Consider the following 26,879-nt stretch of genomic DNA (forward strand, 5'->3'; position numbering starts at 1 on the left):
TGGGAGGTGTCATATTTTGGCATTTTTGCCATACTATAGCCTTGCCTTTTTTCGGTCATTTTTTTCAACATGCGTTTTTAAGGTGTTTTTGGCTGTTTTTGCAACATTCTATGCTATGGCATGTTTTTTCATGCCATTTCATGCTATTTTGAGGTGTTTTTAGCTGTTTTTGGGAGGTGTCATATTTTGGCATTTTTGCCATACTATAGCCTTGCCTTTTGTGGTCATTTTTTCACCATGCGTTTTTCAGGTGTTTTTGGCAGTTATTGCAACATTATATGCGATGGCATGTCTCTTCATGTTCTTTAATGCTATTTTGAGGTGTTTTTAGCTGTTTTTGGGACGTGTCATATTTTGACATTTTTGCCATACTATAGCCTTGCCTTTTGTGGTCATTTTTTCTCCATTCGTTTTTCTGTTGTTTTTGTCCGTTTTTGCAACATTCTATGCTATGGCATGTTTTTTCATGCCATTTAATGCTATTTTGAGGTGTTTTTAGCTGTTTTTGGGATGTGTCATATTTTGACATTTTTGCCATACTATAGCCTTGGCTTTTTTTCGGTCATTTTTTTCAACATGCGTTTTTAAGGTGTTTTTGGCAGTTATTGCAACATTATATGCGATGGCATGTCTCGTCATGCCATTTAATGCTATTTTGAGGTGTTTTTAGCTGTTTTTGGGATGTGTCATATTTTGACATTTTTGCCATACTATAGCCTTGGCTTTTTTCGGTCATTTTTTTCAACATGCATTTTTATGGTGTTTTTGGCCATTTTTGCAACATTCTATGCTATGGCATGTTTTTTCATGCCATTTCATGCTATTTTGAGGTGTTTTTAGCTGTTTTTGGGAGGTGTCATATTTTGGCATTTTTGCCATACTATAGCCTTGCCTTTTTTCGGTCATTTTTTTCAACATGCGTTTTTAAGGTGTTTTTGGCAGTTTTTGCAACATTCTATGCTATGGCATGTTTTTTCATGCCATTTCATGCTATTTTGAGGTGTTTTTAGCTGTTTTTGGGAGGTGTCATATTTTGGCATTTTTGCCATACTATAGCCTTGCCTTTTGTGGTCATTTTTTCACCATGCATTTTTCAGGTGTTTTTGGCAGTTATTGCAACATTATATGCGATGGCATGTCTCTTCATGTTCTTTAATGCTATTTTGAGGTGTTTTTAGCTGTTTTTGGGACGTGTCATATTTTGACATTTTTGCCATACTATAGCCTTGCCTTTTCGGTCATTTTCTGGACATGCCATTTTCGGGTGTTTATGGTCGTTTTGGCAAAAGTCTATGCTATGGCGTGTCTTGGTACGCTATTTTATGCTGCATTGAGGTGTTTTCAGCAGTTTTTGGGACATGTCATATTTTGACTTTTTTTTCAGCAATACACAGACATCAAGGCTCAGATAGCGGCCGGACACATTAAAGAATGCCACACGGATCACAGAACAAAAACAACTAGTTTATTTAGCAACAACTTAACCAACAAGTAACCGAAACCAAAACAGGGATTTGGACACACCGGCCAAAACAAACAGAAGATGAGGAATCACTGGGCCAACCACTCAGTGAGCTGTTGGAACAAGCTCATCCCCCCCAAACAAACGTTCTTTTATAACGACCAAAAACTGGGTTGCCAGTGTCCTCTAATCCCAACCGAGGATTGCAAACAGAAAAAAAAGGAAGCTCGAAAGAGGGTTATCGCTGTCTTGTTCCTGCTTCTGCTGTGGCCCGCGTCTGCTGTGAATGATCTTTCAACACCAAGAGAGAGCGAGCGTCATCATCGCTCAGCTTTTTATCCCCACCCCTGAGACTTGGAGCACCTGGAGGAGGAGAAAAACACACAAACAATAACAAGGAGAGAGAGAGAGAAAAAGAAAGGGAAAAAACACAGGCTACAACTGCCAATACACACAACATTGTTGCCACACTATTGCCTTGCCTTTTCTGTCATTTTTTGGACATGCCATTTTCGCGTGTTTCTGTTAATTTTTGCAAAATTCTATGCTATGGCATGTTTTGAAACACTATTTTATGCTGTTTTGATGTGTTTTCAGCTGTTTTTGGGACATGCTATATTTTGACATTTTTGCCATACTATAGCCTTGCCTTTTCGGTCATTTTTTGGACATGCCATTTTTGCATGTTTTTTGCCGTTTTAAAAACTTTGTGTGCCATGGCATGACTTGGCACACTATTTTATGCTGTTTTCAGTTGTTTTCAGCTGTTTTTGCGACATGCCATTTTTTGACATTTTTGCCATACTATAGCCTTGCCTTTTCGGTATTTTTTTGGACATGCCATTTTCGGGTGTTTTTGGCTGTATTTGTCACATTCTATGCTATGGCGTGTCTTGAAACACTATTTTATGATGTTTTGAGGTGTTTTCAGCTGTTTTTGGGACATGCCATTTTTTGACATTTTTGCCATACTATAGCCTTGCCTTTTTGGTCATTTTTTGGACATGCCATTTTCGCGTAATATTGTCAATTTTTGCAAAATTCTATGCTATGGCGTGTCTTGAAACACTATTTTATGATGTTTTGAGGTGTTTTCAGCTGTTTTTGGGACATGCCATATTTTGACATTTTTGCCATACTATAGCCTTGTCTTTTCGGTCATTTTTTGGACATGCCATTTTCGGGTGTTTTTGGCTATATTTGTAACATTCTATGCTATGGCGTGTTTTGAAACACTATTTCATGCTGTTTTGATGTGTTTTCAGCTGTTTTTGGGACATGCCATATTTTGACATTTTTGCCATACTATAGCCTTACCTTTTCGGTCATTTTTTGGACATGCCATTTTCGCGTGTTTTTGTCAATTTTTGCAAAATTCTATGCTATGGCATGTTTTGAAACACTATTTTATGCTGTTTTGAGGTGTTTTCAGCTGTTTTTGGGACATGCCATTTTTTGACATTTTTGCCATACTATAGCCTTGCCTTTTTGGTCATTTTTTGGACATGCCATTTTCGCGTAATATTGTCAATTTTTGCAAAATTCTATGCTATGGCATGTTTTGAAACACTATTTTATGCTGTTTTGATGTGTTTTCAGCTGTTTTTGGGACATGCTATATTTTGACATTTTTGCCATACTATAGCCTTGTCTTTTCGGTCATTTTTTGGACATGCCATTTTTGCATGTTTTTTGCCGTTTTAAAAACTTTGTGTGCCATGGCATGACTTGGCACACTATTTTATGCTGTTTTCAGTTGTTTTCAGCTGTTTTTGCGACATGCCATTTTTTGACATTTTTGCCATACTATAGCCTTGCCTTTTCGGTCATTTTTTGGACTTGCCATTTTCGGTTGTTTTATGCTGTATTTGTCACATTCTATGCTATGGCGTGTCTTGAAACACTATTTTATGCTGTTTTGAGGTGTTTTCAGCTGTTTTTGGGACATGCCATTTTTTGACATTTTTGCCATACTATAGCCTTGCCTTTTCGGTCATTTTTTTGGACATGCCATTTTTGGGTGTTTTTGGCTATATTTGTAACATTCTATGCTATGGCGTGTTTTGAAACACTATTTCATGCTGTTTTGATGTGTTTTCAGCTGTTTTTGGGACATGCCATATTTTGACATTTTTGCCATACTATAGCCTTGCCTTTTCGGTCATTTTTTGGACATGCCATTTTCGTGTGTTTTTGTTATTTTTTGCAAAATTCTATGCTATGGCGTGTCTTGAAACACTATTTTATGCTGTTTTGATGTGTTTTCAGCTGTTTCTGGGACATGTCATTTTTAGACATTTTTGCCATACTATAGCCTTGTCTTTTCGGTCATTTTTTGGACATGCCATTTTCGGGTGTTTTTGGCTATATTTGTAACATTCTATGCTATGGCGTGTTTTGAAACACTATTTCATGCTGTTTTGATGTGTTTTCAGCTGTTTTTGGGACATGCCATATTTTGACATTTTTGCCATACTATAGCCTTGCCTTTTCGGTCATTTTTTGGACATGCCATTTTCGGGTGTTTTTGTTATTTTTTGCAAAATTCTATGCTATGGCGTGTCTCGGCACGCTTTTTTATGCAGGTTTTAAGTGTTTTCAGCTGTTTTTGGGACATGCCATTTTTTGACATTTTTGCCATACTATAGCCTTGCCTTTTCGGTCATTTTTTTGGACATGCCATTTTCGGGTGTTTTTGGCTATATTTGTAACATTCTATGCTATGGCGTGTTTTGAAACACTATTTCATGCTGTTTTGATGTGTTTTCAGCTGTTTTTGGGACATGCCATATTTTGACATTTTTGCCATACTATAGCCTTGCCTTTTCGGTCATTTTTTGGACATGCCATTTTCGTGTGTTTTTGTTATTTTTTTGCAAAATTCTATGCTATGGCGTGTCTTGAAACACTATTTTATGCTGTTTTGATGTGTTTTCAGCTGTTTCTGGGACATGTCATTTTTAGACATTTTTGCCATACTATAGCCTTGTCTTTTCGGTCATTTTTTGGACATGCCATTTTCGGGTGTTTTTGGCTATATTTGTAACATTCTATGCTATGGCGTGTTTTGAAACACTATTTCATGCTGTTTTGAGGTGTTTTTGGCTGTTTTTACAACATTCTATGCTATGGCGTGTCTTGGCACGCTATTTTATGCAGTTTTTAAGTGTTTTCAGCTGTTTTTGGGACATGCCATTTTTTGACATTTTTGCCATACTATAGCCTTGTCTTTTCGGTCATTTTTTGGACATGCCATTTTCGGGTGTTTTTGGCTATATTTGTAACATTCTATGCTATGGCGTGTTTTGAAACACTATTTCATGCTGTTTTGATGTGTTTTCAGCTGTTTTTGGGACATGCCATATTTTGACATTTTTGCCATACTATAGCCTTGCCTTTTCGGTCATTTTTTGGACATGCCATTTTCGGGTGTTTTTGTTATTTTTTGCAAAATTCTATGCTATGGCGTGTCTCGGCACGCTTTTTTATGCAGGTTTTAAGTGTTTTCAGCTGTTTTTGGGACATGCCATTTTTTGACATTTTTGCCGTACTATAGCCTTGCCTTTTCGGTCATTTTTTGGACATGCCATTTTTGTGTTTTTTTGGCTATATTTGTAACATTCTATGCTATGGCGTGTTTTGAAACACTATTTCATGCTGTTTTGATGTGTTTTCAGCTGTTTTTGGGACATGCCATATTTTGACATTTTTGCCATACTATAGCCTTGCCTTTTCGGTCATTTTTTGGACATGCCATTTTCGGGTGTTTTTGTTATTTTTTGCAAAATTCTATGCTATGGCGTGTCTCGGCACGCTTTTTTATGCAGGTTTTAAGTGTTTTCAGCTGTTTTTGGGACATGCCATTTTTTGACATTTTTGCCATACTATAGCCTTGTCTTTTCGGTCATTTTTTGGACATGCCATTTTCGGGTGTTTTTGGCTATATTTGTAACATTCTATGCTATGGCGTGTTTTGAAACACTATTTCATGCTGTTTTGATGTGTTTTCAGCTGTTTTTGGGACATGCCATATTTTGACATTTTTGCCATACTATAGCCTTGCCTTTTCGGTCATTTTTTGGACATGCCATTTTCGTGTGTTTTTGTTATTTTTTTGCAAAATTCTATGCTATGGCGTGTCTTGAAACACTATTTTATGCTGTTTTGATGTGTTTTCAGCTGTTTCTGGGACATGTCATTGTTAGACATTTTTGCCATACTATAGCCTTGTCTTTTCGGTCATTTTTTGGACATGCCATTTTCGGGTGTTTTTGGCTATATTTGTAACATTCTATGCTATGGCGTGTTTTGAAACACTATTTCATGCTGTTTTGAGGTGTTTTTGGCTGTTTTTACAACATTCTATGCTATGGCGTGTCTTGGCACGCTATTTTATGCAGTTTTTAAGTGTTTTCAGCTGTTTTTGGGACATGCCATTTTTTGACATTTTTGCCATACTATAGCCTTGTCTTTTCGGTCATTTTTTGGACATGCCATTTTGGTGTTTTGGCTATATTTGTAACATTCTATGCTATGGCGTGTTTTGAAACACTATTTCATGCTGTTTTGATGTGTTTTCAGCTGTTTTTGGGACATGCCATATTTTGACATTTTTGCCATACTATAGCCTTGCCTTTTCGATCATTTTTGGACATGCCATTTTCGCGTAATTTTGTCAATTTTTGCAAAATTCTATGCTATGGCATGTTTTGAAACACTATTTTATGCTGTTTTGATGTGTTTTCAGCTGTTTTTGGGACATGCTATATTTTGACATTTTTGCCATACTATAAGCCTTGTCTTTTCGGTCATTTTTTGGACATGCCATTTTTGCATGTTTTTTGCCGTTTTAAAAACTTTGTGTGCCATGGCATGACTTGGCACACTATTTTATGCTGTTTTCAGTTGTTTTCAGCTGTTTTTGCGACATGCCATTTTTTGACATTTTTGCCATACTATAGCCTTGCCTTTTCGGTCATTTTTTGGACTTGCCATTTTCGGTTGTTTTATGCTGTATTTGTCACATTCTATGCTATGGCGTGTCTTGAAACACTATTTTATGCTGTTTTGAGGTGTTTTCAGCTGTTTTTGGGACATGTCATTTTTTGACATTTTTGCCATACTATAGCCTTGCCTTTTCGGTCATTTTTTGGACATGCCATTTTCGGGTGTTTTTGTTATTTTTTGCTAAATTCTATGCTATGGCGTGTCTCGGCACACTATTTTATGCTGTTTTGAGGTGTTTTCAGCTGTTTTTGGGACATGCCGTTTTTTGACATACTATTACTATTTGACTTACTACATGACAGATGATGTTTTTGGACGTTTTGGCAAAATTCTATGCTATGGCGTGTCTTGGCACACTATTTTATGCTGTTATGACATGTTTTCAGCTGATTTTGGCCATACTATAGCCTTGCCTTTACGGTCATTTTTTGGATATGCCTTATTATGGTGTTTTTGGCCATTTTTGCAATATTTTATGCTTTGACGTGTCTTTGCACACTATTTTGTACTGTTTTCATGTGTTTATAGCATTTTTTGGGACATGTCATATTTTGACATTTTTGCCATACTATAGTCTTGCCTTTTTGGTCATTTTTTGGATATGCCTTATTGTGCTGTTTTTTTTTTCTTTGCCATATCTTGGCGAATTATTTTACATCGTTTTCAGCTTTGCCTTATTATGGTTTTTTTGGCCGTTTTTGCAATATTGTATTCTATGACATGCTTTACACGCTATTTTATGCTGTATTGAGGTGTTTTCAGCTGTTTTTGGGACGTCATTTTTCTTTTACATTTTTCCGCCATATTATAGCCTTGCTTTTTGGGTCATTTATTTCACATGCCATATTATGGTGTTTTTGGCCATTTTTGCTGCATTCTATGCTATGGCATTAATTTAAAGTCTGTTATAAAAAAATCACAAAACAATCTGTGTAGTATGTCATCGGATACATATGACAGTATATCTTCAATAAAATCATACAAATATAGAACATCACAATATAGTATTCTTGCTTAAATGAGTAATTAGAAATAATGAAGCCATAGTATAATGTCAAAAAAATCATCTCTAAAGTCAAAGTCAAGTCAAAACACATGAAAGTCATGAAAGATAACTTCAGTTAAAAGTCACACTACGGTATGTCGCAAAAAACGTAATAGACTTTTTAGTATTTATCTTCTCATCTTACTCTGCCATATTGCAAATTAAGGTTTTTTTCCAAAAATGTGGAACTTTTTCTTTAAATCCTGTTGTCTAACAGCTGTGTCTTGTTCTAAGGCCATGGAAAACGCTCATGTTGACGCAGTGATGATCCTCGGGGAGGCCTTCTCCTCCGAGGAGCCCTTTGACTTTGGATCTCAAAGCACCACTGAGCGTATCCACACCCTCATCCCTGTGATGCTGCGGGAGCGACTCACGCCGCCCCCCGAGGAGACCTACTCCCTCCACCGCAAGATGGGCGGCTCCTTCCTCATCTGCTCCAAACTCAAAGCTAAAATACTCTGCAAGAACATGTTCCAGGAAGCCTACCACAACTACTGGAGACACCCCGAGACGACAAACTAGCAGAAGACCGGTCTGTTTGAACCAGGACTTTGTGGTATGTTCAACAATTTAACTCACACATTCTGAATATATTTTTGTGCAGCCTGGGCCAGATTGAAAATCAGAATAATGTCTGACTTTTAGGAACAATTTAATATCTGTGTGCTTCTTATTCCAATGCTCATTGACCAGAACTCCCATCCAGACTAACGTTGCTTTATAAAGTAATGTTTGGAGATTATGTGTACGTATTGTTTGAATGAATTTGTTGTGGACGACCTAATAATTGTCTGAATGGTTTGAAGAACTGTATGCCATCTGTTGAAAATAAATTCTCCTAATGAATACAAGTCAGCGTCAAAGATTTTGTGAAGTTTGTGAGAATGCAGATTATTTTGAAGCTAAGACAATTAATCATAAGTGACTGTACAGATGCTGCATCTTTTAACCGTTAACACACGGCAGGTTCGCTCAAAAGCCAGAGCAACGGTGTCTTAAACCGCGTTCTTGAGTGCCTTGCACTCATGATTTATGTGAAAACAGCTCTGAAAACGTTGCTAGTTATGCTCGCTTAGCAAGTTAAAGACACGGCATGTGTCTCGGCCCTGAACCAACTGAAAGTTTAAACATATTTTTAGAAAACAACTTTAATAAAAGCTTAAAAGCAGTTACTAAAGGAGCTGTGTGCAACATCCAGAGCATACCGTAAAACTTCAAATATAAGCCCACTCCCTTTTACCAGTGTGGCAACACATTTTGACAATGCCTGTCTAAGTAAGAAAGCCCAGTCTGGCTGCAGTTCATTTTTAAAGTTCGTTAAACGTTTAAAGCCGGGTTGCTGGCTACATACTAAAGATAATATTAGACAGCTGCTTAGATCATGTTGAATTTTTTTCAATGCGGACATACTACACATGATGTTAGCTTGGTAAGATTCTCACAATTAAATCATTAAATCATCACAGTTAATTTTACTGACACCAAAAAAGACAGAAACACCGGAAAAGTAAACAAGAGAGTTGCAAAAAAAGGAATTAGTAGATGTAGAGGTTTTTTTGAAAAGTGAAGGAAAATGTTCAGTGAACTATATTCCCATTATTAAAATTACTTAGGAGATGTGATAATTAAAAGCTTTCTGGGGATCATTTCTTACGTTGTATTTTTAGCGCTGGAGCACTGACCGCAGGTTGGTGAGCGCCCTCCTGAGCTGCAGGTATGTAGGAGGTTTAGCTTAGTGGCTAAATCACGTGTTTCTCACGCAGGAGGTTGGTGGCTCGAGCCTCGCGTTTAACAGCGACATTTTGAAGGCTGAAGATCGTTAAAGTTGGTTTGACACAGGAAGGACATTCAAGAGACAGGAACCTGGGGAGAAAGACAAGAACTTAGTTAAAAAGACAGGAAAGTCAGTTAAGTCACAGGCGTTTGGGTTGTGAGAGACAGGAACGACAGTCAAGTTACACGAGGTTAGGTTGAGAGACAGGAAGTTGAGATGAGAGACAGGAAGTTGTGTAAAAGTAAAAGATGAAGATATAAAATTACGTTTTAAAAGGTTAAAATACAAATAACAACACCAAATTTTGTTTAAACGTGTATCTAAGGTATATATATAACTTATATTAGCAGAGCAAACCAAAATATGAACTTATATTTTATTTTATTTTATGTCATAAAATGTCATTTTTCCTGTAGATTCATACAGTTTAGACACTATTTAAGATGTTATATAATGAATTAAGGCACGAAAATTGAATTATATATCATTTTTGATGAAAAATAAGGCGAAGTGGTCCAGAAACAGGTAAAACCAGTATCGGCAGTGACGTCTGTCGAAATCAGGGATTATCGGCCTGACTCATATATCGGTCGAGTTTTTGACAGACAGGACTTTTGTAGATAGAGAGACAGATTGACGGATATATTAGCCCCGCCCATTAACAGTACTATAGCAATAATTATTTATTATTATATTATTATTGCTATTATTATTATTATTATTATCATAATTACTGTTATACTTATTATGATTATTGTCATTATTGCTATAATAATAATAATAATAATTATAATAACAATAATAGTAATAATAATAATAATATTGTCGTTATTGCTATTATTATTATTATTATTATTATTATTATTATTATAACTATAATTATTATCATCGTTATTGCTGTTATTATTATTATTATTATTATTATTATTATTATTATTATTATTATTATTATACAGTCACTGAAGACACTTTCACAATATGGGTTGATTGAGAAAAAGGACACATTTGCCAGGAACATATTGAAAATAGTAAAGCTTTATTTTAAAAAAAAAAAAAAAAACCCAATATAGCAGAGTTGTTCTTATTTCATGAGACACTCCTCTCCAAATATCCGTTTCTTCTTTGGCCGAGACAGCTCTCCTCGCTTCCAGCAGCTGAAAACACAAGTAGTACAATAAGTACTGCTCTGAGGCGTAAACACAACACAGATATTACGACCGGTACTCACTCTGATCCCATTCAGCACACTGCATTCAGCTTTTTTCTTCCAATCTTACCCGTGCGTCGGTGCAGAGCGCCTGTCGTGTCCCTCGGTTTTGGAGACACAGTTTCCTGTTAAACACAGAAAACATGAAGTCAGTGAGGTGAGCAGATATATCCGGACATGAGCAGCAGGCGCAGTCAGTGTGGGACATTACACTCAGTAACAGTCTCTGTCCTGTCTGTCCTCCTGCTGCTGCATCAGCTGTTTGAGACGACCATCAGCTGCAGCGTCGCGAGGCCGCTCGTTCAAAAAAATGCTTGCAGCGTCTCTTCAGCTGTCCATCGTTATTTTGACAGCCAGGTCTTGCTTTTTGCTGAGCTCTGTCCTGCTATTTTGTTAACAAACACACCTACTTCGTCTCGTATTCCCTCCGTGTGTTCAAATTTCCGGGAAGGACATGTGGACGTCGAAAGTTTCGTCCAATCGGGACACGGGAGGTGGGACAAAGGCTTCATAGACCTCGCTGATTGGCTCAGAAGGCTGAACAACGTGGGTTTCCCTGGCGAATCAATGCGCAGAAATTGATGATGTAATCACGTTCAGTGCGTCATTACATCACCATATATATCATCCCACTATAATACAGCCATGTGTAAACAGAGCATATGTGATATCAGTGGGAAGCTTAGATTCTCCATTTTACGTGACTTTTTAAAGCATGTTGATAAAATTAGTGGTTCAAAAGTCAGACTTTAGATGGAGTTCTTTATAAATACGACAACATATCGCTCATCTCTTTTCAAGCTGCTCTCCATTGCCTCCATTTTTATCAGATAAAAGTTTTTTGGGGGGGCTGGTGCCCCAGACTAACTGCCTTGCTTTGATTTCACCCATTCAATCAAAAAAAAAAAAAAGTTAAAATCAAAGATGTGAATAGTATTTGGTCATGAGAATCATAAAAACGTTACAGTGCGGTATGCTGTCAAAAAAATATTCATTAAAACGTGATAGTAAAGCAGGTCGTCAAAAAAGTCATGAAAACATCATTGTAAAGTATGTAGTAGTTTTTATTAAATATATTTTTAGGGCATTTTTCGCCTTTATTTGATAGGGCAAAGTGTACGTGTGAGAGGGAGAGGGACGCAACTAACTCAAAAATCATGGAGAAAAAAAATCACAGTATAATATTGCGCAAAAAATGTCATCGAAAATCACGCTATGGTAAGTTGTTAAAGAAAAAAAAATCATATGGAGCCAACCAGTGTTTGAGGCGTCCGTCATGTTCCCGCTGATGTCAGAGGTCGTCCCTTTAACGCTCCACTTGGATTGTGACGCTGGAGAAACCAAACTCAGAGCGCAGGAGCTTCGTCGCCTTCGTGAGGACGATCTGTGCTTCAGCATCTTCTCCTGAGGACACAAACACAGAAAACTTCTTAAAATACAGGAATCTTAAACATGTATCATGACATTTTCCTCCCGTCAGAGGAAAGGAAATATAGCTAATATAAGGAGAAAAATAATAAAACATGGGAAGAGGGCAGTGAGCAACTTTAGAAAAAAATGACCCAGAAATTAGTACAGAATAAAAAATCCAAGAATCAACCAAGCAAAAAACAAAGTTAAAAAAGGAAAATAAATGACCTGAAAAATGGCTTAAAATTATAGTAATTCCATTAAATGAATTAATCATTTTGAATATATCATTATGATAGTTTTAAATTTAGTCCCCGGGTAATTTTTCCCTAGGTTTTTTCAAAATCATTTTCATTTTCTTGCCAGGTTGCTCACTGCTTTTTTCCCCAAGTTTTTGAAAGTAATAAAACCAATTTGTTGAGGGTTCAACAAATTAGTTTTCAGGTTTATTAAAAAAAAAAAAGCTTGGTAAAAATATCTAAGGCACAGGGGAAAAAATGTTTTTATCATAATTACACATTTGAAATTATGTTACAGAATTTTTATAGAATTTTATTTATTAAATTTTTTTGTACTTTTCACTGATTTTGATGCTAATTTTTGGGGTTTTTTTTCTTCCCATGTTTTCAGGATTCAAGGGTTAACTATACTCTTGACTAGCTGTGAAGATTTTTTCAAGAATATATTTGTCCTTTTTAAATTGAAGTACCCTAAAAAAAATAAAGGCAGTTTAAGAAAAGAGCGAGTTATCCTAAAATTTACCAAAGTCCTGAATTCTGCCAAAGATCAGGAACATCCTGAATGATTTAATTTCAGACTGTGCGTTTAGCTTTATTGATTTTACCCGCGACCACGTGGACGGAGAGTAAACTGTGAGTCATGTTGAGGCTCCACATGTGCAGACTGTGGACGGACACGACTCCTCTCACCGACAGCAGCAGCTCTCTCACGGCGCCAGAGTTCACGTCCTGCGGTGTCCCTGCAGGAGACACAGACGACACTCAGATACACAGAAACTGCAGTCATTAAAATCATAACGTGTCCACAGATAAAGTGCATTTACCCTCCATCAGGATCCTGAAAACATCCTTTGTGACTGGAAGAGTCGTTGCAACAACAAGAATGGAGAACAGGAACGTGCAGATCGGATCCGCTGCTTTGTATTCAGGCTGTGAGGAAGACAGAGATTATTAGAGACAAATAAAAAATGAAAACACACAGAATAGAGCTTGAAGGTTGTTTGTGTTTTTTCATCTGGCCCACAAATTTGTCACAGTAAGTTTGTTACACTTGTGACTCACTTGCACTCAGTTTGAGGAAACTAAAGGCTTTACAGTGTTTTAATATTTGGTTATGATATATTTTGTTTGAAACATAGGGTCAATGTTACTCTATATTTTTCTTCTTGTCAAAAAATGCTGCAAAAAATACCATAACAACAAATGCATTAGTCAGTCATTACTTTCTGATTTATTCCTACTGAAAATGTAAATCTCGAAAAATGACTCAACAGTGGCACAAAAATATGAATGTGTGAGAAAAGATCCTTCACTGACCACAGATTAATTATTTTTCTTTATTCATGGCTCCGCAGCCATCAAACAGGTAAAAACAACATAAAACTGTAAAAAATACAATCCATTTAAAAATTGTTGTTCCTGTCATAATGGTACTAATGTCATCAAATAAAAAACAATTAAAAAATCACTTACAGTCTACCGTCAGAAAACTCATGAAAACTTCATGGTTTAGAATTTAAAACTTTATGAAGACGTCATAGTATAGTATGTTGTCAAAAAAATCACAAAAACGTCATGCTATAGTAATAAATCAGTAGAATCAAAGTATAGTGCGTTGTAAAAAAAATTACAAAAACATTGTAGTAAAGTATGTCATCAAGAAACCCATAAAATGTTATAGAATATCATCAGAAAAATTATCAAAATATGTCATAGTGTAGTGTTAAAAAAATTTAAAACCTTAGTATAGTACATTTTAAAAAAATCATAAAAACATCGCAGTAGTGTGTCAAAAAATTCACAGTATATCAAATAAAAGAAATAGTATAGTTGGTTGAAAATGTTTTGTACGTTGTCAGAAAATTCATAAAAATGTCATTGGTATTTCGTAAAAGGAAAAATCATAAAAATGTCATCTATAGTTTGCCATTAGAAAATTCATGAAATGTTATGGTGTACAATGTCAAAAATGGGGATGGTGGGAATCCCATAATACAATATCAGCACGATAACTGGGTCAGGATACATTACTGCGATTTTAAATGTTTTGCAAGATGCTGAGTATTGTGATAAAACATATCGCAATTTATTATCTTTTTTTCAACTACATCTGTTTTTATCTACTAAATATAAAGTTTTCATCAAATTTCAGTCATTTTTTATTGCAGCAAAAAGCATCAAGTGGACTGAAAAAAGATCAATTTCATTACTGAAGTAGGTACCAAAAGTTTCATTTTGATATGCAATAAATAATAATAATTAGTTTATTAAAAATGTATACTTTGTGTCCATGTATTAACACAATATTGTGATACTATGCTGTATTGACACTGCAAAGACAGAGGCAGGTAAAGAACCTCGCTCCGCTCTGCAGAGGGGCCACTTTGCATCCCATCTATTTTATCATTAAAGTTTAATTTTTAAAAAAGGCTAAAATAGCTGAGCAGCTTTCAGCAAAGGTTCCTTATTTGTTGGGGACTATTTCTAGCTGCAGATAAACACACGTTTGGTGCTCTAATGAGTATTTATAGGGAAAACAAAGTAGTATATGTGGGATTTACTCAAAATAAACTACAGTAAACTTTAGTTGTGACATATCAAAGACTACCATGATTGCCAGGAAATGTTGCATAAACAATAATGTCCCCTCAGAATAAACCGAAATAACTTTTCATATAGCGCCATCATCTGGTCAAAATTTGTCCAATATTTTCGTTTGTGACTAAATACCTGCAAAAATAATGACATTCCTGTTATCTTCAGCTGCACTCTGTGTATAATCTAAACGGACATGGTGGAAAATTACACAAACACAGCATCAGTATGTCAGCGTGAGCATGTTAATGTTGCTGAAGAGTTATTTTGTGTTTTGGTTCACACGGACCCGGAAGTGGATGATGGTGGCAGCCAGCAGGACTCCGACACTTTGCACCAGATCTCCCACCACGTGGACGAAAGCCGCCTTCACGCTGGCGTTGCTGTGGCCGTGATGGTGGCCGTTTCCCTGACGCTGTTTGTCCGTCTGCAGCCGGCCGGTGGGAAATGTGTGACTGTGACCGTGAGAGGCTCCAGACTGATGCAGGATCACGACCATCCTAAAAAAAAAACCAACATTCATAAATATTAACTGAACCGCCCTCTATGTCAGGGGTCTGCAGCCTTTAATATCAAAAGAGCCATTTTTGGACAGAAAACAACAACAAAAAAATCTGTCTGGAGCCACAAAACATGTTTGAGTCATGTTTACTAAAAAGGTCTAAAATGAGCGTTACACCACAAGGTAACAACTCTGCAGAGGGCTATTTATAATAGTTTGATGCTTTAACTTCACAGTGTGGAAAAAGCCAACAAATTTCATTATTATTAACAAAATAAAAAGAGCCATAAGAATTGTAAACAAAACCACTTACAGAGAACCGACAAACCCACCCTTTGTCAAAATAAAAGCACTTTAATTCAAAGATCTGGTTGATTGTACAGAGCTAAAAATCATCCGCTACCTAAAAATATCCAAAAGTTTTGTAAAATGAGAGAAAGTTCACATGATTTCAGAGGAATCTGTATGTTTGAGGAACAGTTAGTGTCGACTAATGCAAAATATCACTGTATTACGGTCAAATGGGTTCACACTCACTAGTGTGGATTTGAAAACACGCAGAACATTTAATGCATTTAAAGCAATATATTGAGGGGATATGAGCTGGTAGAGCAGAGAGGGAAACGGGCGGTGAGATTTGATAAAAGACATGTAGGTCACTTTTAATAGTGAAACTTCTGTGATGCATGTGTGCATTTGTTTATCCACATTGATCTGCTCTTGTTTTTGTCCTAATTCGTGTTTGATCAGACGAAGGTGTGAATATATATTTACAAAAAAATTAAAAACAAGGGGGAAGGATTTGATAAGTATTCATTTCCTCCTACTCCTTTTTGGACATGAAATACTTGTGTTTGTTAACTGTCCGATGGGCGTACTTTTTTTCTTGCTTATATTTTATTTTGTTGTCTTATTTTATCTGCCATGATTGAAATAAAGATCTAACACACGTTACTGAGATTTAATCTTTTTGTATTTGTAATTCGTAACCAAATAAAGTTCAGATTAGCCACCGCTATGGATGTTCGGCAAAATGTAGAGGCAAAGGCACCAGGCTTTAGATGTTCTGTATATTAACCCACGTTTTAGTTACAAAACTTTAACCATTTTTTTTATTGATGTACACAAATTTTTATTACTGGTAAATTTAAGAATTACATTATAGGCCTAAAATGTGAAAATTAAAAAGTTTCCATTGATTTTTTTTGTCAGAGCCACATGCAACTCCAAAAGCGCAAAAAAAAAAACCCTCAACAAACAAAGTGAGCTCATCTTACTCACAGGACGTTGACCCCCACAGCACAACCGGAGGTTATGAGCATGATCTGACTGTCGATGTCGTAGTCTCCATCAGTGATCCTCTGAACGGCTGATATGACGAGCACCACGGTCACAGCCCAGACAGACACAACGGACAGCAGCATCCCCAAAATCTCTGTTCAACACAACAACGGAGCCAGACGAGCAGCCTCGTTCATAATCAACACATTCAATGTGGTCATCAATCTTCTCATCTCACTCCCAGAAAAAAGGAACTACATTAATTCAACAAAACATTAAAAATATTTTGGGAAAAAAGGAGAAAAACTTTTTTCCAAATGTTGCTTGCCTTGTTTGACAACCCGCCCCCTTTTTCCCAAACTAATTCACAGGTATTCTTTTTATATATATATTTTGCCATTTTGGTCTTTTATTTTTTTAACAAGACAATTTTCTCAGGTTCCAAAGGGTTAACAAAATGATTCAAAACCAACAAATATATTTGGTTCTCACCTGCTCGATGCCACCCAAAGGTCATGGTGTGTGTTTGAGGCCGGGCTGAGATCCACAGAGAGAAGATGCTGATCACGATGCTGCCGAAGTCCGTGAGAAGATGAGCTGCGTCTGTCATGATGGCCAGACTGTGAGCCGCGTATCCACCTGCACAGAGGAGGAACGTCCTCATGTGAGGGACAGGGAGGGTTGAACACCAGGTTAAGACATCCCTAAGATTTGTTTTTTTTTTTTTTAAATATAAATATATCTTGTGACGACGACACTAAAAAGCGACATTTTCCAGTTTAATGTGAAAGCTCCTTCGCGTCAGAGGAGCAGACTTGACTGACTAATCAGTGACACAAAAGTGACGGGACGACATGCAGCAAAAGGCCGAGGCGGTGAGGACTCAGCATCTGGACATGGGGCGCCAGATCTGTCCACTAAGCTGACGACACCAAAATTGAGTAAAGTATTTAAGTGTAGATTTTAGAGATGATGCAGGAGACATGTCCCCTTCAATACTTAGAGGTTGTGCATTTGTTCCATGCAGTAAAACATGAAAGTAGCAAAGAATTACCATAAAATAATGCAACAAAGGAACAAATTGGTCCATAAACATTCACCAGAAGGCAGGATATTAAATGTTTGATGCTTCCCATGGGAGGACCCGGACACATTTCATAAAATCGGGAGTTTAGGAGCACATTTGCTGCTCTCAAAATTCATCATTCAGCTGTTTAACAACATAAAAATGATGACCAGGACTACACAAAAGGGTCACTTCTTGGATTTCTGAGGATTAAAAAAAAGCTGATTATTATTAATGATATAAAAATACATAATACAGACATGGAATAATCAGCTCATAATTAATCCAAACTGTGTTTTACGCAAACTTTCTGCAGAAATTGCATTTATTGTTTTGGTTAATTACACACTTCATTAGATGTTCTGCAGTGTGAATATTTTGTATTTAATATATAAAACTGTGTGCACACAGTAGTATACACAGTTGTGATTCATATTCTATCTAAATTATTTGAATTAGGTATTTCTTCTGTTTTCAGGAACACGTGCTGTATGCTGTCTGAGTTTGTTTTGCACTGTATGTTGTATGTTGAGCCGCGTCTAAAACAATATTCTGTCACAACAGAATATATTTCTTTCTGACTCTGAATAATATGAAGTAATATGAATAATATGATTAGTTTTATATACTAGGTAAGGGGTCGTCAGTTTACTCAATGACAGAAAAGGAGGTCCTTCTAGGGAAAAAGGTCAGAGTCACTGTTATAAAATTAAAAGAAGTTTAAATTTCTGGCAGGTTTTAATCAGTTATGAGAATGCTGATTTCCATCTTACCAATCACCTCTCCGGTCATGAAGACGAGGCTGACCGCACAGGCTATGAAGAGCTTCCTCCTGGCCAAACGTCTCGTGTCTCTTTCAGCTGCCGTCATCGAGATTGTCCTCTGGCAGAGTCGCTCGGGCGTCCACAGGCCGTCCACACTGGAGGCTTCTTCACTGGAGTCTGATATGTCCGAATATTTGTCCTCTGGAGAATTCATCCTTAGAGACAACAGAACTGTGAAAATATACACTTAAGATAGTTTTAGAGATGAAATATGCGGTCAAATAAATTGAGAGAGTAAAAGGAATAAATTATACCATCTTAGAGGCTCCAAATGTGCCTCAATTAGATGCTGTTTTTCTGAATCCATCAGCTCCATGTCTTCAGGGACTGCCTGTAACTTTAACTAATATTAAAGTGCAGTAAAGTGAAGCTCGACACTTTGCCACCTGCTGCAACGCGTGTTATCTCACAGAGGTGGAGCACAACAGGAGCCAATGAGAGGTGACTGAGCTCAGAGGTGCTGCTCACTAAACAGCAAATTACAAGACAACATTTGGACATTTTCAGTCCCACCAAAGTTTATTTCATCAGACATTAATTTTACAGAAACAAAAAGTTGGAAGAAATAAAAACAAACTGGGAATGTTCAGATAGCAAAATATATATTTTTCTTGTTAATGATCGAAAAAGAAATCCCACTATAATCTACTCAGGCACTTTTGTGAAGTTTCCATCAAGTATACAAAACTGACATTCACATACGTTTCTGGGATTATTTAAACTTTACATAGTCGGGACACAAAACAGATAAAACGCTAAAAATGATGTACATATAGTATTTAAATTTGTAACAAATGCAAAAAAACAACATTCCTACACCCAGCAGATAAAAATATAATACAAACATGATGAAAGTCGACATAATTTAAGGCTTTATTACCTAAATATACAATTTGTCATAAAACCTCCAATCAAAAATATACCTCTTAATTTACATAAAAACACATTTTCTGTATCAAGCATCATTTCACGGCACATACAGGCGATAATCATCACACAGCACTGAGAGAGATCTTTGAAAAAGGCCTCAACACGCGAGAAAATACAACCAGAATATTTGGCAAAAGTCGTTTTGTTGTCGATTGAAGTTTGTTTTAAAATCAATGGTAAGAAGAGTTAATACCAGTACCCTTAAAGTGATATTGATACCAAGAGTATTTAATTAGACGCCTTTTTTTCCTACTTCATTAAATACCCCCTCTGTGAATAAAGGAACAGTGTGTAAGATTTAAAGGGATTAAGTGGCCTCTAGATGTGAGGATTTAAGATTACAAGCAACTGAAACTTCTGCTGACTAGAATTCATACGGTTTTAATTGTTTGTGAGATTTTTACCAGAAGCCGAATTATCCACAGGGGTCTCTTCCTCTCCAAAACAAACTGACGAGATGATTAAAACACATAAAAACACTGAATAAAGGAGTTTCATGTTAAAAATCAGCGTTTCTACAAAGCTGTTTGGCATGTCAAAACTGGCAGCACCTGCTAGTGATCCAGACGTTTAGAAAGTTTTTTACCGTGAGCTGAATTATCCACAGGGGCCACTTTCTCTCCAAACAAATGGATCCAGTGACAGAAACCCGTAAAAAAAAAAACACTAAATAAAGAATTTTCGTGTTAAAAAATAAGTGTTTTTACAAAACTGCTAGCTGCTAACGTGGACAATATAAAAACATGAAAATAAATGTGCCTGATTAGGTTTGGTTTGTCTGTTCTGGGCCACTGTAGAAACATGACGGTGCAACGTGGCGATCTCCACAGACGAGGATCTGTTCCCTATGTAGACATAAATCAATCTTTCTAAGGTAACAAAAACACAATGATTCTTACCTTCAGGTGATTAAACACTAAAGAAAACATACTTGTTATACTGTGTTCCTTTTATGCCAGAATATCCACCTAAATCCTTCACACTGGACCTTTAAGACACCTCAGGCCTGTTATGTTAAAGCCATAATTTTAAACATTTTGGTGGCATCTCTGCACGCTAAACTCCATAAAAAACACCACGCTCAATCTCAAAGCACCACACACTGTTTGGATTGGAGCTGCTGCGGTACTGGGCCGGTCACATGTCGCATTACATCACAGAACGCCTGCAGTGATTGGCTGCAAACAAGACCGAACAAATAACCTGTTTTCTAAATGTGGGTTCAAAAAGGATTAAATGCAGGCATCATTTGACTGGAGAAGATTTCAAATTTCAGTCAATACTTTAAGGGTATGGTAGCGACGCCCGGCTGTAATTAGTACCGTTTTTCTTGAGGTCACCTCGTGTTCAGGTTCAGTGAACTAACCAAAAGTACTACAAGCATCACTTAAAGAGCTATTTCAATATATTTCTTTTTCATATCATATCCTGATATGAATCAAGTTATTTCAACTACCAGATTCAGATTTGTAAATACTGTTAAGACAAATTACATAGTCATAATTAGAAAATGAAACTGTGTATTTATATCCAATTTAGTGTTTGATCACATGAAAGCGCCTGAAAATAAATCAAATTTGGACCCTAAAATCACCAAACCCTGCTGTTGTTTTGTTATTTGCAATTCACCGTAGTTTTAAAGGAATACTTTAACTACAAAACAATCATTTCTACATCGGTAACCCAGCCTGTGTTGCACTGAATTTGTGAAGAAAACGTTTTCTCACATGCCCTCACAGTGAATGCAGAACCCAAAAACTGAGAAAAATATTGATGGATTCAAGTTGAAAACAGCAAAACTTTATCAAAAAATCTGTTTACAAATTCTCACACAACTCGTGCAGTATAATCCAAGTAAGTCCAAAAAAGTTGTACGCTCAGTGCCATTTTTCCTAAAAATGCATGTTTGAGAAACGCATTTTTCCTGGCATGCAAGAGAACCAAAATTTTCTTCACCTTTTCAATGTAACACAGAGTGAGTAATTGATATACAATGATCATTTTGTGGGTAAAATATTCCTTTAAAAGACTCACATAGCCAACTCCGTAAACATACAATTGTTAAGTAAAGTTTATAAGCACTCCTCCCAAAAAACTTTGAATTATTCCGGTAATGCCCATCAGCATCACTTTGTTAATTCTAGTTGTGCTATTTACAATACACAACAAATAAATACGTTGTCTGATTTTGTCACAATATTCTGTACAGCATTTCAATAAGCCCTTTAATTTTTCTCTACAATATGTGCAGCATGACTGAACACCTCGTAATTCTCCGAGCAGTTGGCTTTTTTAATAATTGAGAAACAGCCTTTTTATGTAGCATTAAAAAATATTAAAACATTTCTGACCCAAGGGCATCTTGAGTCAAAATGTTCTCAGCCCGTCGCGGCAGCTTCAGGATTTTAACCTGAACTAGAGATATTAAAGTGCACATGAAAAAAAACCTAATTATTCCAGAGCTTTGATCTGCATGGCTTTGAGCTTCGTCACTGCAGTCCAGATACTATCCAATATTTAAAGAATAAAAAGGTAAAAATAAATACGAGACTGGATCAAAGACAGAACCACTGGCACCAAAAAATATGGCAGAATCAGATCGCTGCTCGTTTCATTTAAACAAAAACAACTCTCGGACGAATGTTTTCTGACACATTCAAACATGTAATTGATGCTCATTGTCTCCAGCAATGATCAGCGCTGCTGCTGTGGTTTTACTGGAACTTCACTCACTTGGTTTATGAGTTGCCGTTAGCCGCGTGAGGCTGAATCACGATCGGTGCATTCTCACCTGGAAGAGAGAAAGAATTTTTTTCAGTTTCTGTACTTTTATCAGGTTTTTATCTTTTCTCAGCAAAAGCAGAAAAACAGAGCTGTTTGTTTGAAATGGAAAACAAATGGAGGAAAATCATCACTTATATTAATGAACAAACCTTCCCTTTTTCCATCTCAAACTAACATTCAACATTCAATTCAACACAATAGTATAAGTGAGAAATATTCTCGAATTCTTTCCATTAGTTCATAGATTATACAGAATTGAGAATCAGAAGACAGGAGTAAATGTTAAAACAAAACAACATCTTAAAATGAAATTAACACAAAAAGCCTTGAATCAATACATTTGTTTTTAGTATCTGTCATTAAGTGCAGTCACTCAAAATCAGTGGTTCTCAAATTTTTTGGCTTATCAACTATTACAAAGTTGTAAGAAAATAGACAGATAAACAATTGTGTGGCTCCTTTGAAATGATCTTAACTCCCAGATTGAGAACGACTGCTCTTGATATTAAGAATTTTAGTAGAACGATTTCCCCTCTGTGCTCTGCATTGATAACATTGTCAACAGTGATAAATATAAGCAAGCCAGCATTAATAAGCAACAAGTAATGCAGGTCATACACAAAATAACAACTTAATGACAGCATCCTGCAGGATTAAATGTTAGTATGTGATTTGGCCTGGTGGTGTTAGATGCTGCCAAAACGTGAAACGCTGCTTCGTGTTCTGCTACATTAGTGAAGCAACACGGCGCGGCCGTCAGCCGAGGACCGGTGAACTTTACCTGAAGAGGTGTTGACTTTATCTGAGGTGTCAGCGCTCGGCTGAATAACTATTACATGGTCTCCTGCTGTGAAACAAAATTTAACACTGAGCAAACCCACACTTCAACTCACAAAATGAATCAACTCACAAAAAAAGGACTCAGAGAGGTAAAGTATCACTAAATACAATATGCAATGTGTACAAATACAATATACAATATGCAATACCAAATGTAATATGTTTATTTCCGTAACATAATATCCCTTCTCGTAAAAATACAACTTAATTCATGTAAAATTATGACTTTTTTCTTGTAGAACTTCTACTTCATTTTAGTGATATTACGACTTTCTTCACATAGTGTTACAACTTTAATCTTGTAATTATGACTTTATTCTCGTAATATTATGACTTTATTCTCGAAATCGAACTTTTTTTCTCTTTAACATGGCCCTAATCCTCAGTCGTACATTGAAAATAGGGCTTAGTTTAGCATAAAAAGCGACAACAGTTAGCCTAGCTCTTATAAAGATCACCAATATCATCTATTTGTACCTCTAAAGATCATTAATAAATACATTATATTTGTATTTGTTTAATACTGAGAAAAACTAAAATGTAAACTGAGGTCATATGCTTGGCTATTTCTTGGCTGGGAACAGTGACTTTCTGAAGGCTTGACGTTTTACATGCCGACTTCTTCAATCTTTATGCTAAGAAAAGCCAACTAGCTTCAACTTTTTACTTTGTGTAAAGAAGTGAGAGTGGTATTTATCTCATTAACTGACCCCAAAAGGACGAAAAGTGTGTTTCCCAAAATGTCAAATTATTCCTTTAATCTCCACCAGGCTTAATTGTTCTGTATAAGGCTCTCTGACAATAACAGCAAGCCTGAACTTTCTGAGAATAAGTTAAAATTGTCAATAAAATAACAAACTCACATCAGCAAAATATTATTTACATTACTAATGACAACAGACATTTAATCCAGTTGAACTGTACAAAAGAGCGTTTCTGCAAACAGCATGAAGCACTTCCTAATTTAGACAATGAATGTGTCCAGTTTACAATAATGACGTTTTCCAGTCATGTGCTGTCTCATCGTTCCACAGGAAGTCACAGATCAAACTGTGTAAATAAAATGCAAATTGACTAGCTAAGGTTTTTATCTCTCTAGAAACTTTTCTGCAAAATAATTACAACTGAACAGTAAACACGACAAATGAAATGTATATGCATTAACTGACATCTCATTGGCTCAGTTTTTTGGGGCTACCAATGTTGAATGCAGCCTTTTGCAGCCTTAAACACTTTGATACATTTGAATCCATTTCTGGAAAAAGCAGGTGTTCACAAAAACACTATTAACAGGATACTTTAAATGTAAAGTCACTCTTGAATCAGATTGTTCTGTATTATGTTATTATGAGATTTTCATATTGCCAATCCCGGATATCTCCAGTAGACATTTAGAAAAGTGAAAAAACTGCTTTTGGTTTCAGTTTTACTTTTGTATGCACTCTGGTGTGACAGACACCAATTAGATGACCAATAAATTTACCTTCTACCTTCTAATATGTGATTTTCTAGATGATTTTAATGTGAGAAACCATCAGATTTCCTTCACAGGCTGAAGTTAAGCCCAAAGAACAAAGTCCCTCACCTGCATCCTGCTCTCTGATCTCTGCCTCCAGGTCCTCGGGGTCCATGTAGGGGAAGTTTTCCTGGTCCTCTGGCGCTTTGCATTTCCCACAGCAGAAACAGCAGCAGCAGAAACAGCAGCAGCAGGTGAAAATACTGCAGCATACAAACAGGGCCTAACACAAAGAAAAGGGGATGAGTATGCATATATGTGTGCTATGTGTACACAAGCATTACTTCACCAAGAAAACAGAACATTGAACTGCAAGAAGGCACTTAAAATATTTTTTTGAATTCTGCCATTTGTTCAAATTTCACTTGTTGCACCTGCAGACTGTTGAAACCACTTTGCCTCTCACCTTGAACCAGCACTTGGACATGAGGAAATAATATTTGACGCTCTCGTCCCCGAACTGCTCGGCCACATAGAGCCCCATGGACCCATACTCATCATAGATATTTCTTTTATTTTCGTCACTGAGGATGGAGTTGGCGTTGTTGATCTCCTTGAATTTCTCAGCAGCATCCGGTTTATCTAGGTTCTTATCAGGGTGATGCCTTAACGCAAGTTTCCTGGAAACAAGTGAGTGATACAACAAGTGCGGGTCAGAATAGGTGACACTCTTTGACTTTAATCCGGTGGATGGAAAGATATTGCCATCAAAAGAAAAACAGTCTGGACACTTTGCTCCCATAAATATATTATTCAATTACCACCAATGTGACGTTTTGAGCTACATGCTTTCATTGGACCAATTATGTAACTCATTCCTGCACACTGAATCTATAAATAGCAGGAGAATCCTCTGCTGTTGACTTAAGACCAGGTTTTGTTGGTCAATGGCACAATCCCTTTCTGTTTACTCAAAATAGCAGTAAGCCAACAATGCCCCTGTACACACCTCATTTTAAGACCTGCACTCACATGGGCACACAGGTTTGCTGTTAAAATGAAAAACTGCATCCTTTTGATATACCAACTGCAGTTTTGTGCCAGGGGTAGGTAAGTTATGTGCCTATTACTGTAATTGTAAACATGTCGACATTTCAATTGCACCAATAAAACAGATACGAAACTGGCATGTGATACACTACACAATTGTGAAACAGGAAAAACACTTCTTATGACTTGCTACAGCCCTGATTTCTAAGAAGCAGCTCAGTATTAATTAAATAGTAAATATATATATATATATAAACAGACCTGTATGCCTTCTTAATTTCTTCTGAAGATGCTCCTTTCTCCAGTCCAAGGACTTTGTACAGGCTGTCTCCTGCTGTTGACATTTTTCGCTGAGGTCTGCTTGGGTCCTCCATGTTTTAGGATTTGGCGGCTGTGACATTAAAAAAAACACACAAATACTTTCAGTAGGAGTACAAATACACAAGTACAGTAGCTTAAAATCGTCATAAACTCGGTGAGGAAGTCAATAAACCACAAAAAATGCGAAGCAGAGCGTGCTGGAAGTCCAGCAGCACATTATATAACTATAGTTTAAGTTATTTACATAAGTAACTGTAGCTTAACTCAAATATTTAACTAAGTTTCCTTCATGTTAAAGCCGCTGGTTAAGCGCTGCGGGGTAACAGCAACACTGCTAACCTCCCTGACTTAGCTAACTTTAGCGCGAGGAGCGCGGTTACACGCTGAAAATCACGTACCGGACGAATAAATATCGATGTTTTCGGTCGAATCATAGAGTCCGAAATGTGTCCGGTGGTGATTTTAAAGTCTGAGGCATGAAATGAAGCTGGTGGTCGGTTTTACTCCGTTCAAAAGTCTTCTCTCCTCTTCACCGGAGGAAAAACTTTGAGCGGCGAAGCAGGAAGTGGAGACAGGAAGAACTCTGTGACGTCATTCGTCAGTTTGCTGCGCGCGCGGCTGCGTTTCAAATACGCAGGTTGTAAATGAATTAATAATAATTTATTTTACATTAATAAATATCATTATATCACATTATTGAGTGTTTTTTTTATGTGCACTACTAAATGATATATATGTATTTAATAAGTCATTTTTTAAAATAATTAAATTTTGTTTTTTATTATTTTTTAAAATCCTACACTCATGTAATCATACATGTACTATGTGTAATAAATTAGTATTGAATTCTTTGCACTTAACACTTGACTTTCATATAGGCCTTGACTTTTTAATTTTGTTGTTGGTACGGTGCCTTATATATGTATTTGATTAATATTTATCTATACAGTTATTTTTATTCACAGTTGTGTATGTAATACTATTCTCAGTTCTTTACCTTTATTTTTCCAGCTTTGTTGTCCTTGTTTAAGCTGCTTTCTGTGTAAGTACATTTAGAGCAATCTAAATTTTACTTGGCTAATAATA

General features: G+C 36.5%; 3 protein-coding genes across 5 annotated transcripts in view; 1 reads left to right on the top strand and 2 right to left on the bottom strand.

Annotated features, from left to right (window-relative positions):
- coq8ab (coenzyme Q8A, genome duplicate b) overlaps window positions 1–8,365 on the top strand; it is a 29,212-nt gene extending 20,847 nt beyond the window's left edge. Inside the window, exon 15 of the mRNA XM_088087614.1 lies at window positions 7,749–8,365. Coding sequence (XP_087943740.1) covers window positions 7,749–8,036 — 288 coding nt within the window. The 3' untranslated portion in view covers window positions 8,037–8,365. The remainder of the gene's footprint in view (window positions 1–7,748) is intronic.
- A 1,957-nt stretch (window positions 8,366–10,322) lies between these two features.
- On the bottom strand, window positions 10,323–18,773 carry LOC121953406 (proton-coupled zinc antiporter SLC30A2-like). Its single transcript, XM_088087407.1, has 11 exons — window positions 18,667–18,773; window positions 18,362–18,567; window positions 17,015–17,161; window positions 16,523–16,676; window positions 15,029–15,239; window positions 12,969–13,074; window positions 12,750–12,884; window positions 11,752–11,899; window positions 10,707–11,051; window positions 10,517–10,620; window positions 10,323–10,442 (listed from the first exon to the last, which is right to left on the bottom strand). The coding sequence occupies exons 1-8, from the start codon at window positions 18,726–18,728 to the stop codon at window positions 11,802–11,804; spliced, it is 1,119 nt and encodes a 372-aa protein (XP_087943533.1). The 5' UTR covers window positions 18,729–18,773; the 3' UTR covers window positions 10,323–10,442; window positions 10,517–10,620; window positions 10,707–11,051; window positions 11,752–11,801.
- A 139-nt stretch (window positions 18,774–18,912) lies between these two features.
- On the bottom strand, window positions 18,913–26,372 carry dnajc5gb (DnaJ (Hsp40) homolog, subfamily C, member 5 gamma b). 3 transcript variants are annotated; one of them, XM_042500481.2, is made up of 6 exons: window positions 26,192–26,372; window positions 25,734–25,863; window positions 24,889–25,102; window positions 24,552–24,705; window positions 22,908–22,970; window positions 18,913–22,133 (listed from the first exon to the last, which is right to left on the bottom strand). In XM_042500481.2, exons 2-6 carry the CDS (start codon window positions 25,844–25,846, stop codon window positions 22,081–22,083), a joined length of 597 nt encoding a protein of 198 aa, XP_042356415.1. In that variant the 5' UTR covers window positions 25,847–25,863; window positions 26,192–26,372; the 3' UTR covers window positions 18,913–22,080. The 3 variants fall into 3 exon arrangements, with proteins under 3 accessions (XP_042356415.1, XP_042356414.1, XP_042356416.1); XM_042500480.2 differs by having other exon boundaries at window positions 22,908–22,973; window positions 26,192–26,371; XM_042500482.2 differs by lacking the exon at window positions 22,908–22,970.
- Between the last annotated feature and the right edge of the window lie 507 nt (window positions 26,373–26,879).

Source organism: Plectropomus leopardus, chromosome 14 (genome assembly GCF_026936395.1).
Source record: "Plectropomus leopardus strain MGB_pleo_1.0 chromosome 14, ASM2693639v1, whole genome shotgun sequence".
In the NCBI taxonomy this organism is placed as follows: Eukaryota; Metazoa; Chordata; class Actinopteri; order Perciformes; family Serranidae; genus Plectropomus; species Plectropomus leopardus.

What these genes read in the sequence shown, in the direction of transcription:
- LOC121953406 (XM_088087407.1), bottom strand. Translation starts at nt 18,728, where the DNA reads ATGGAGCTGATGGATTCAGAAAAACAGCATCTAATTGAGGCACATTTG. An exon ending in GCTGTGGGGGTCAACGTCCT is followed by an intron (nt 15,240 to 16,522) that starts GTGAGTAAGATG and finishes TTTTTTTTTTAG; the next exon opens with GATGGTCGTGATCCTGCATC. An exon ending in CTCCGTCCACGTGGTCGCGG is followed by an intron (nt 11,900 to 12,749) that starts GTAAAATCAATA and finishes TTGTGTCCTCAG; the next exon opens with GAGAAGATGCTGAAGCACAG.
- dnajc5gb (XM_042500480.2), bottom strand. Translation starts at nt 25,846, where the DNA reads ATGGAGGACCCAAGCAGACCTCAGCGAAAAATGTCAACAGCAGGAGAC. An exon ending in GAAATTAAGAAGGCATACAG is followed by an intron (nt 25,103 to 25,733) that starts GTCTGTTTATAT and finishes ACTTGTTTCCAG; the next exon opens with GAAACTTGCGTTAAGGCATC. An exon ending in GATCAGAGAGCAGGATGCAG is followed by an intron (nt 22,974 to 24,551) that starts GTGAGGGACTTT and finishes TTTGTTTCACAG; the next exon opens with CAGGAGACCATGTAATAGTT.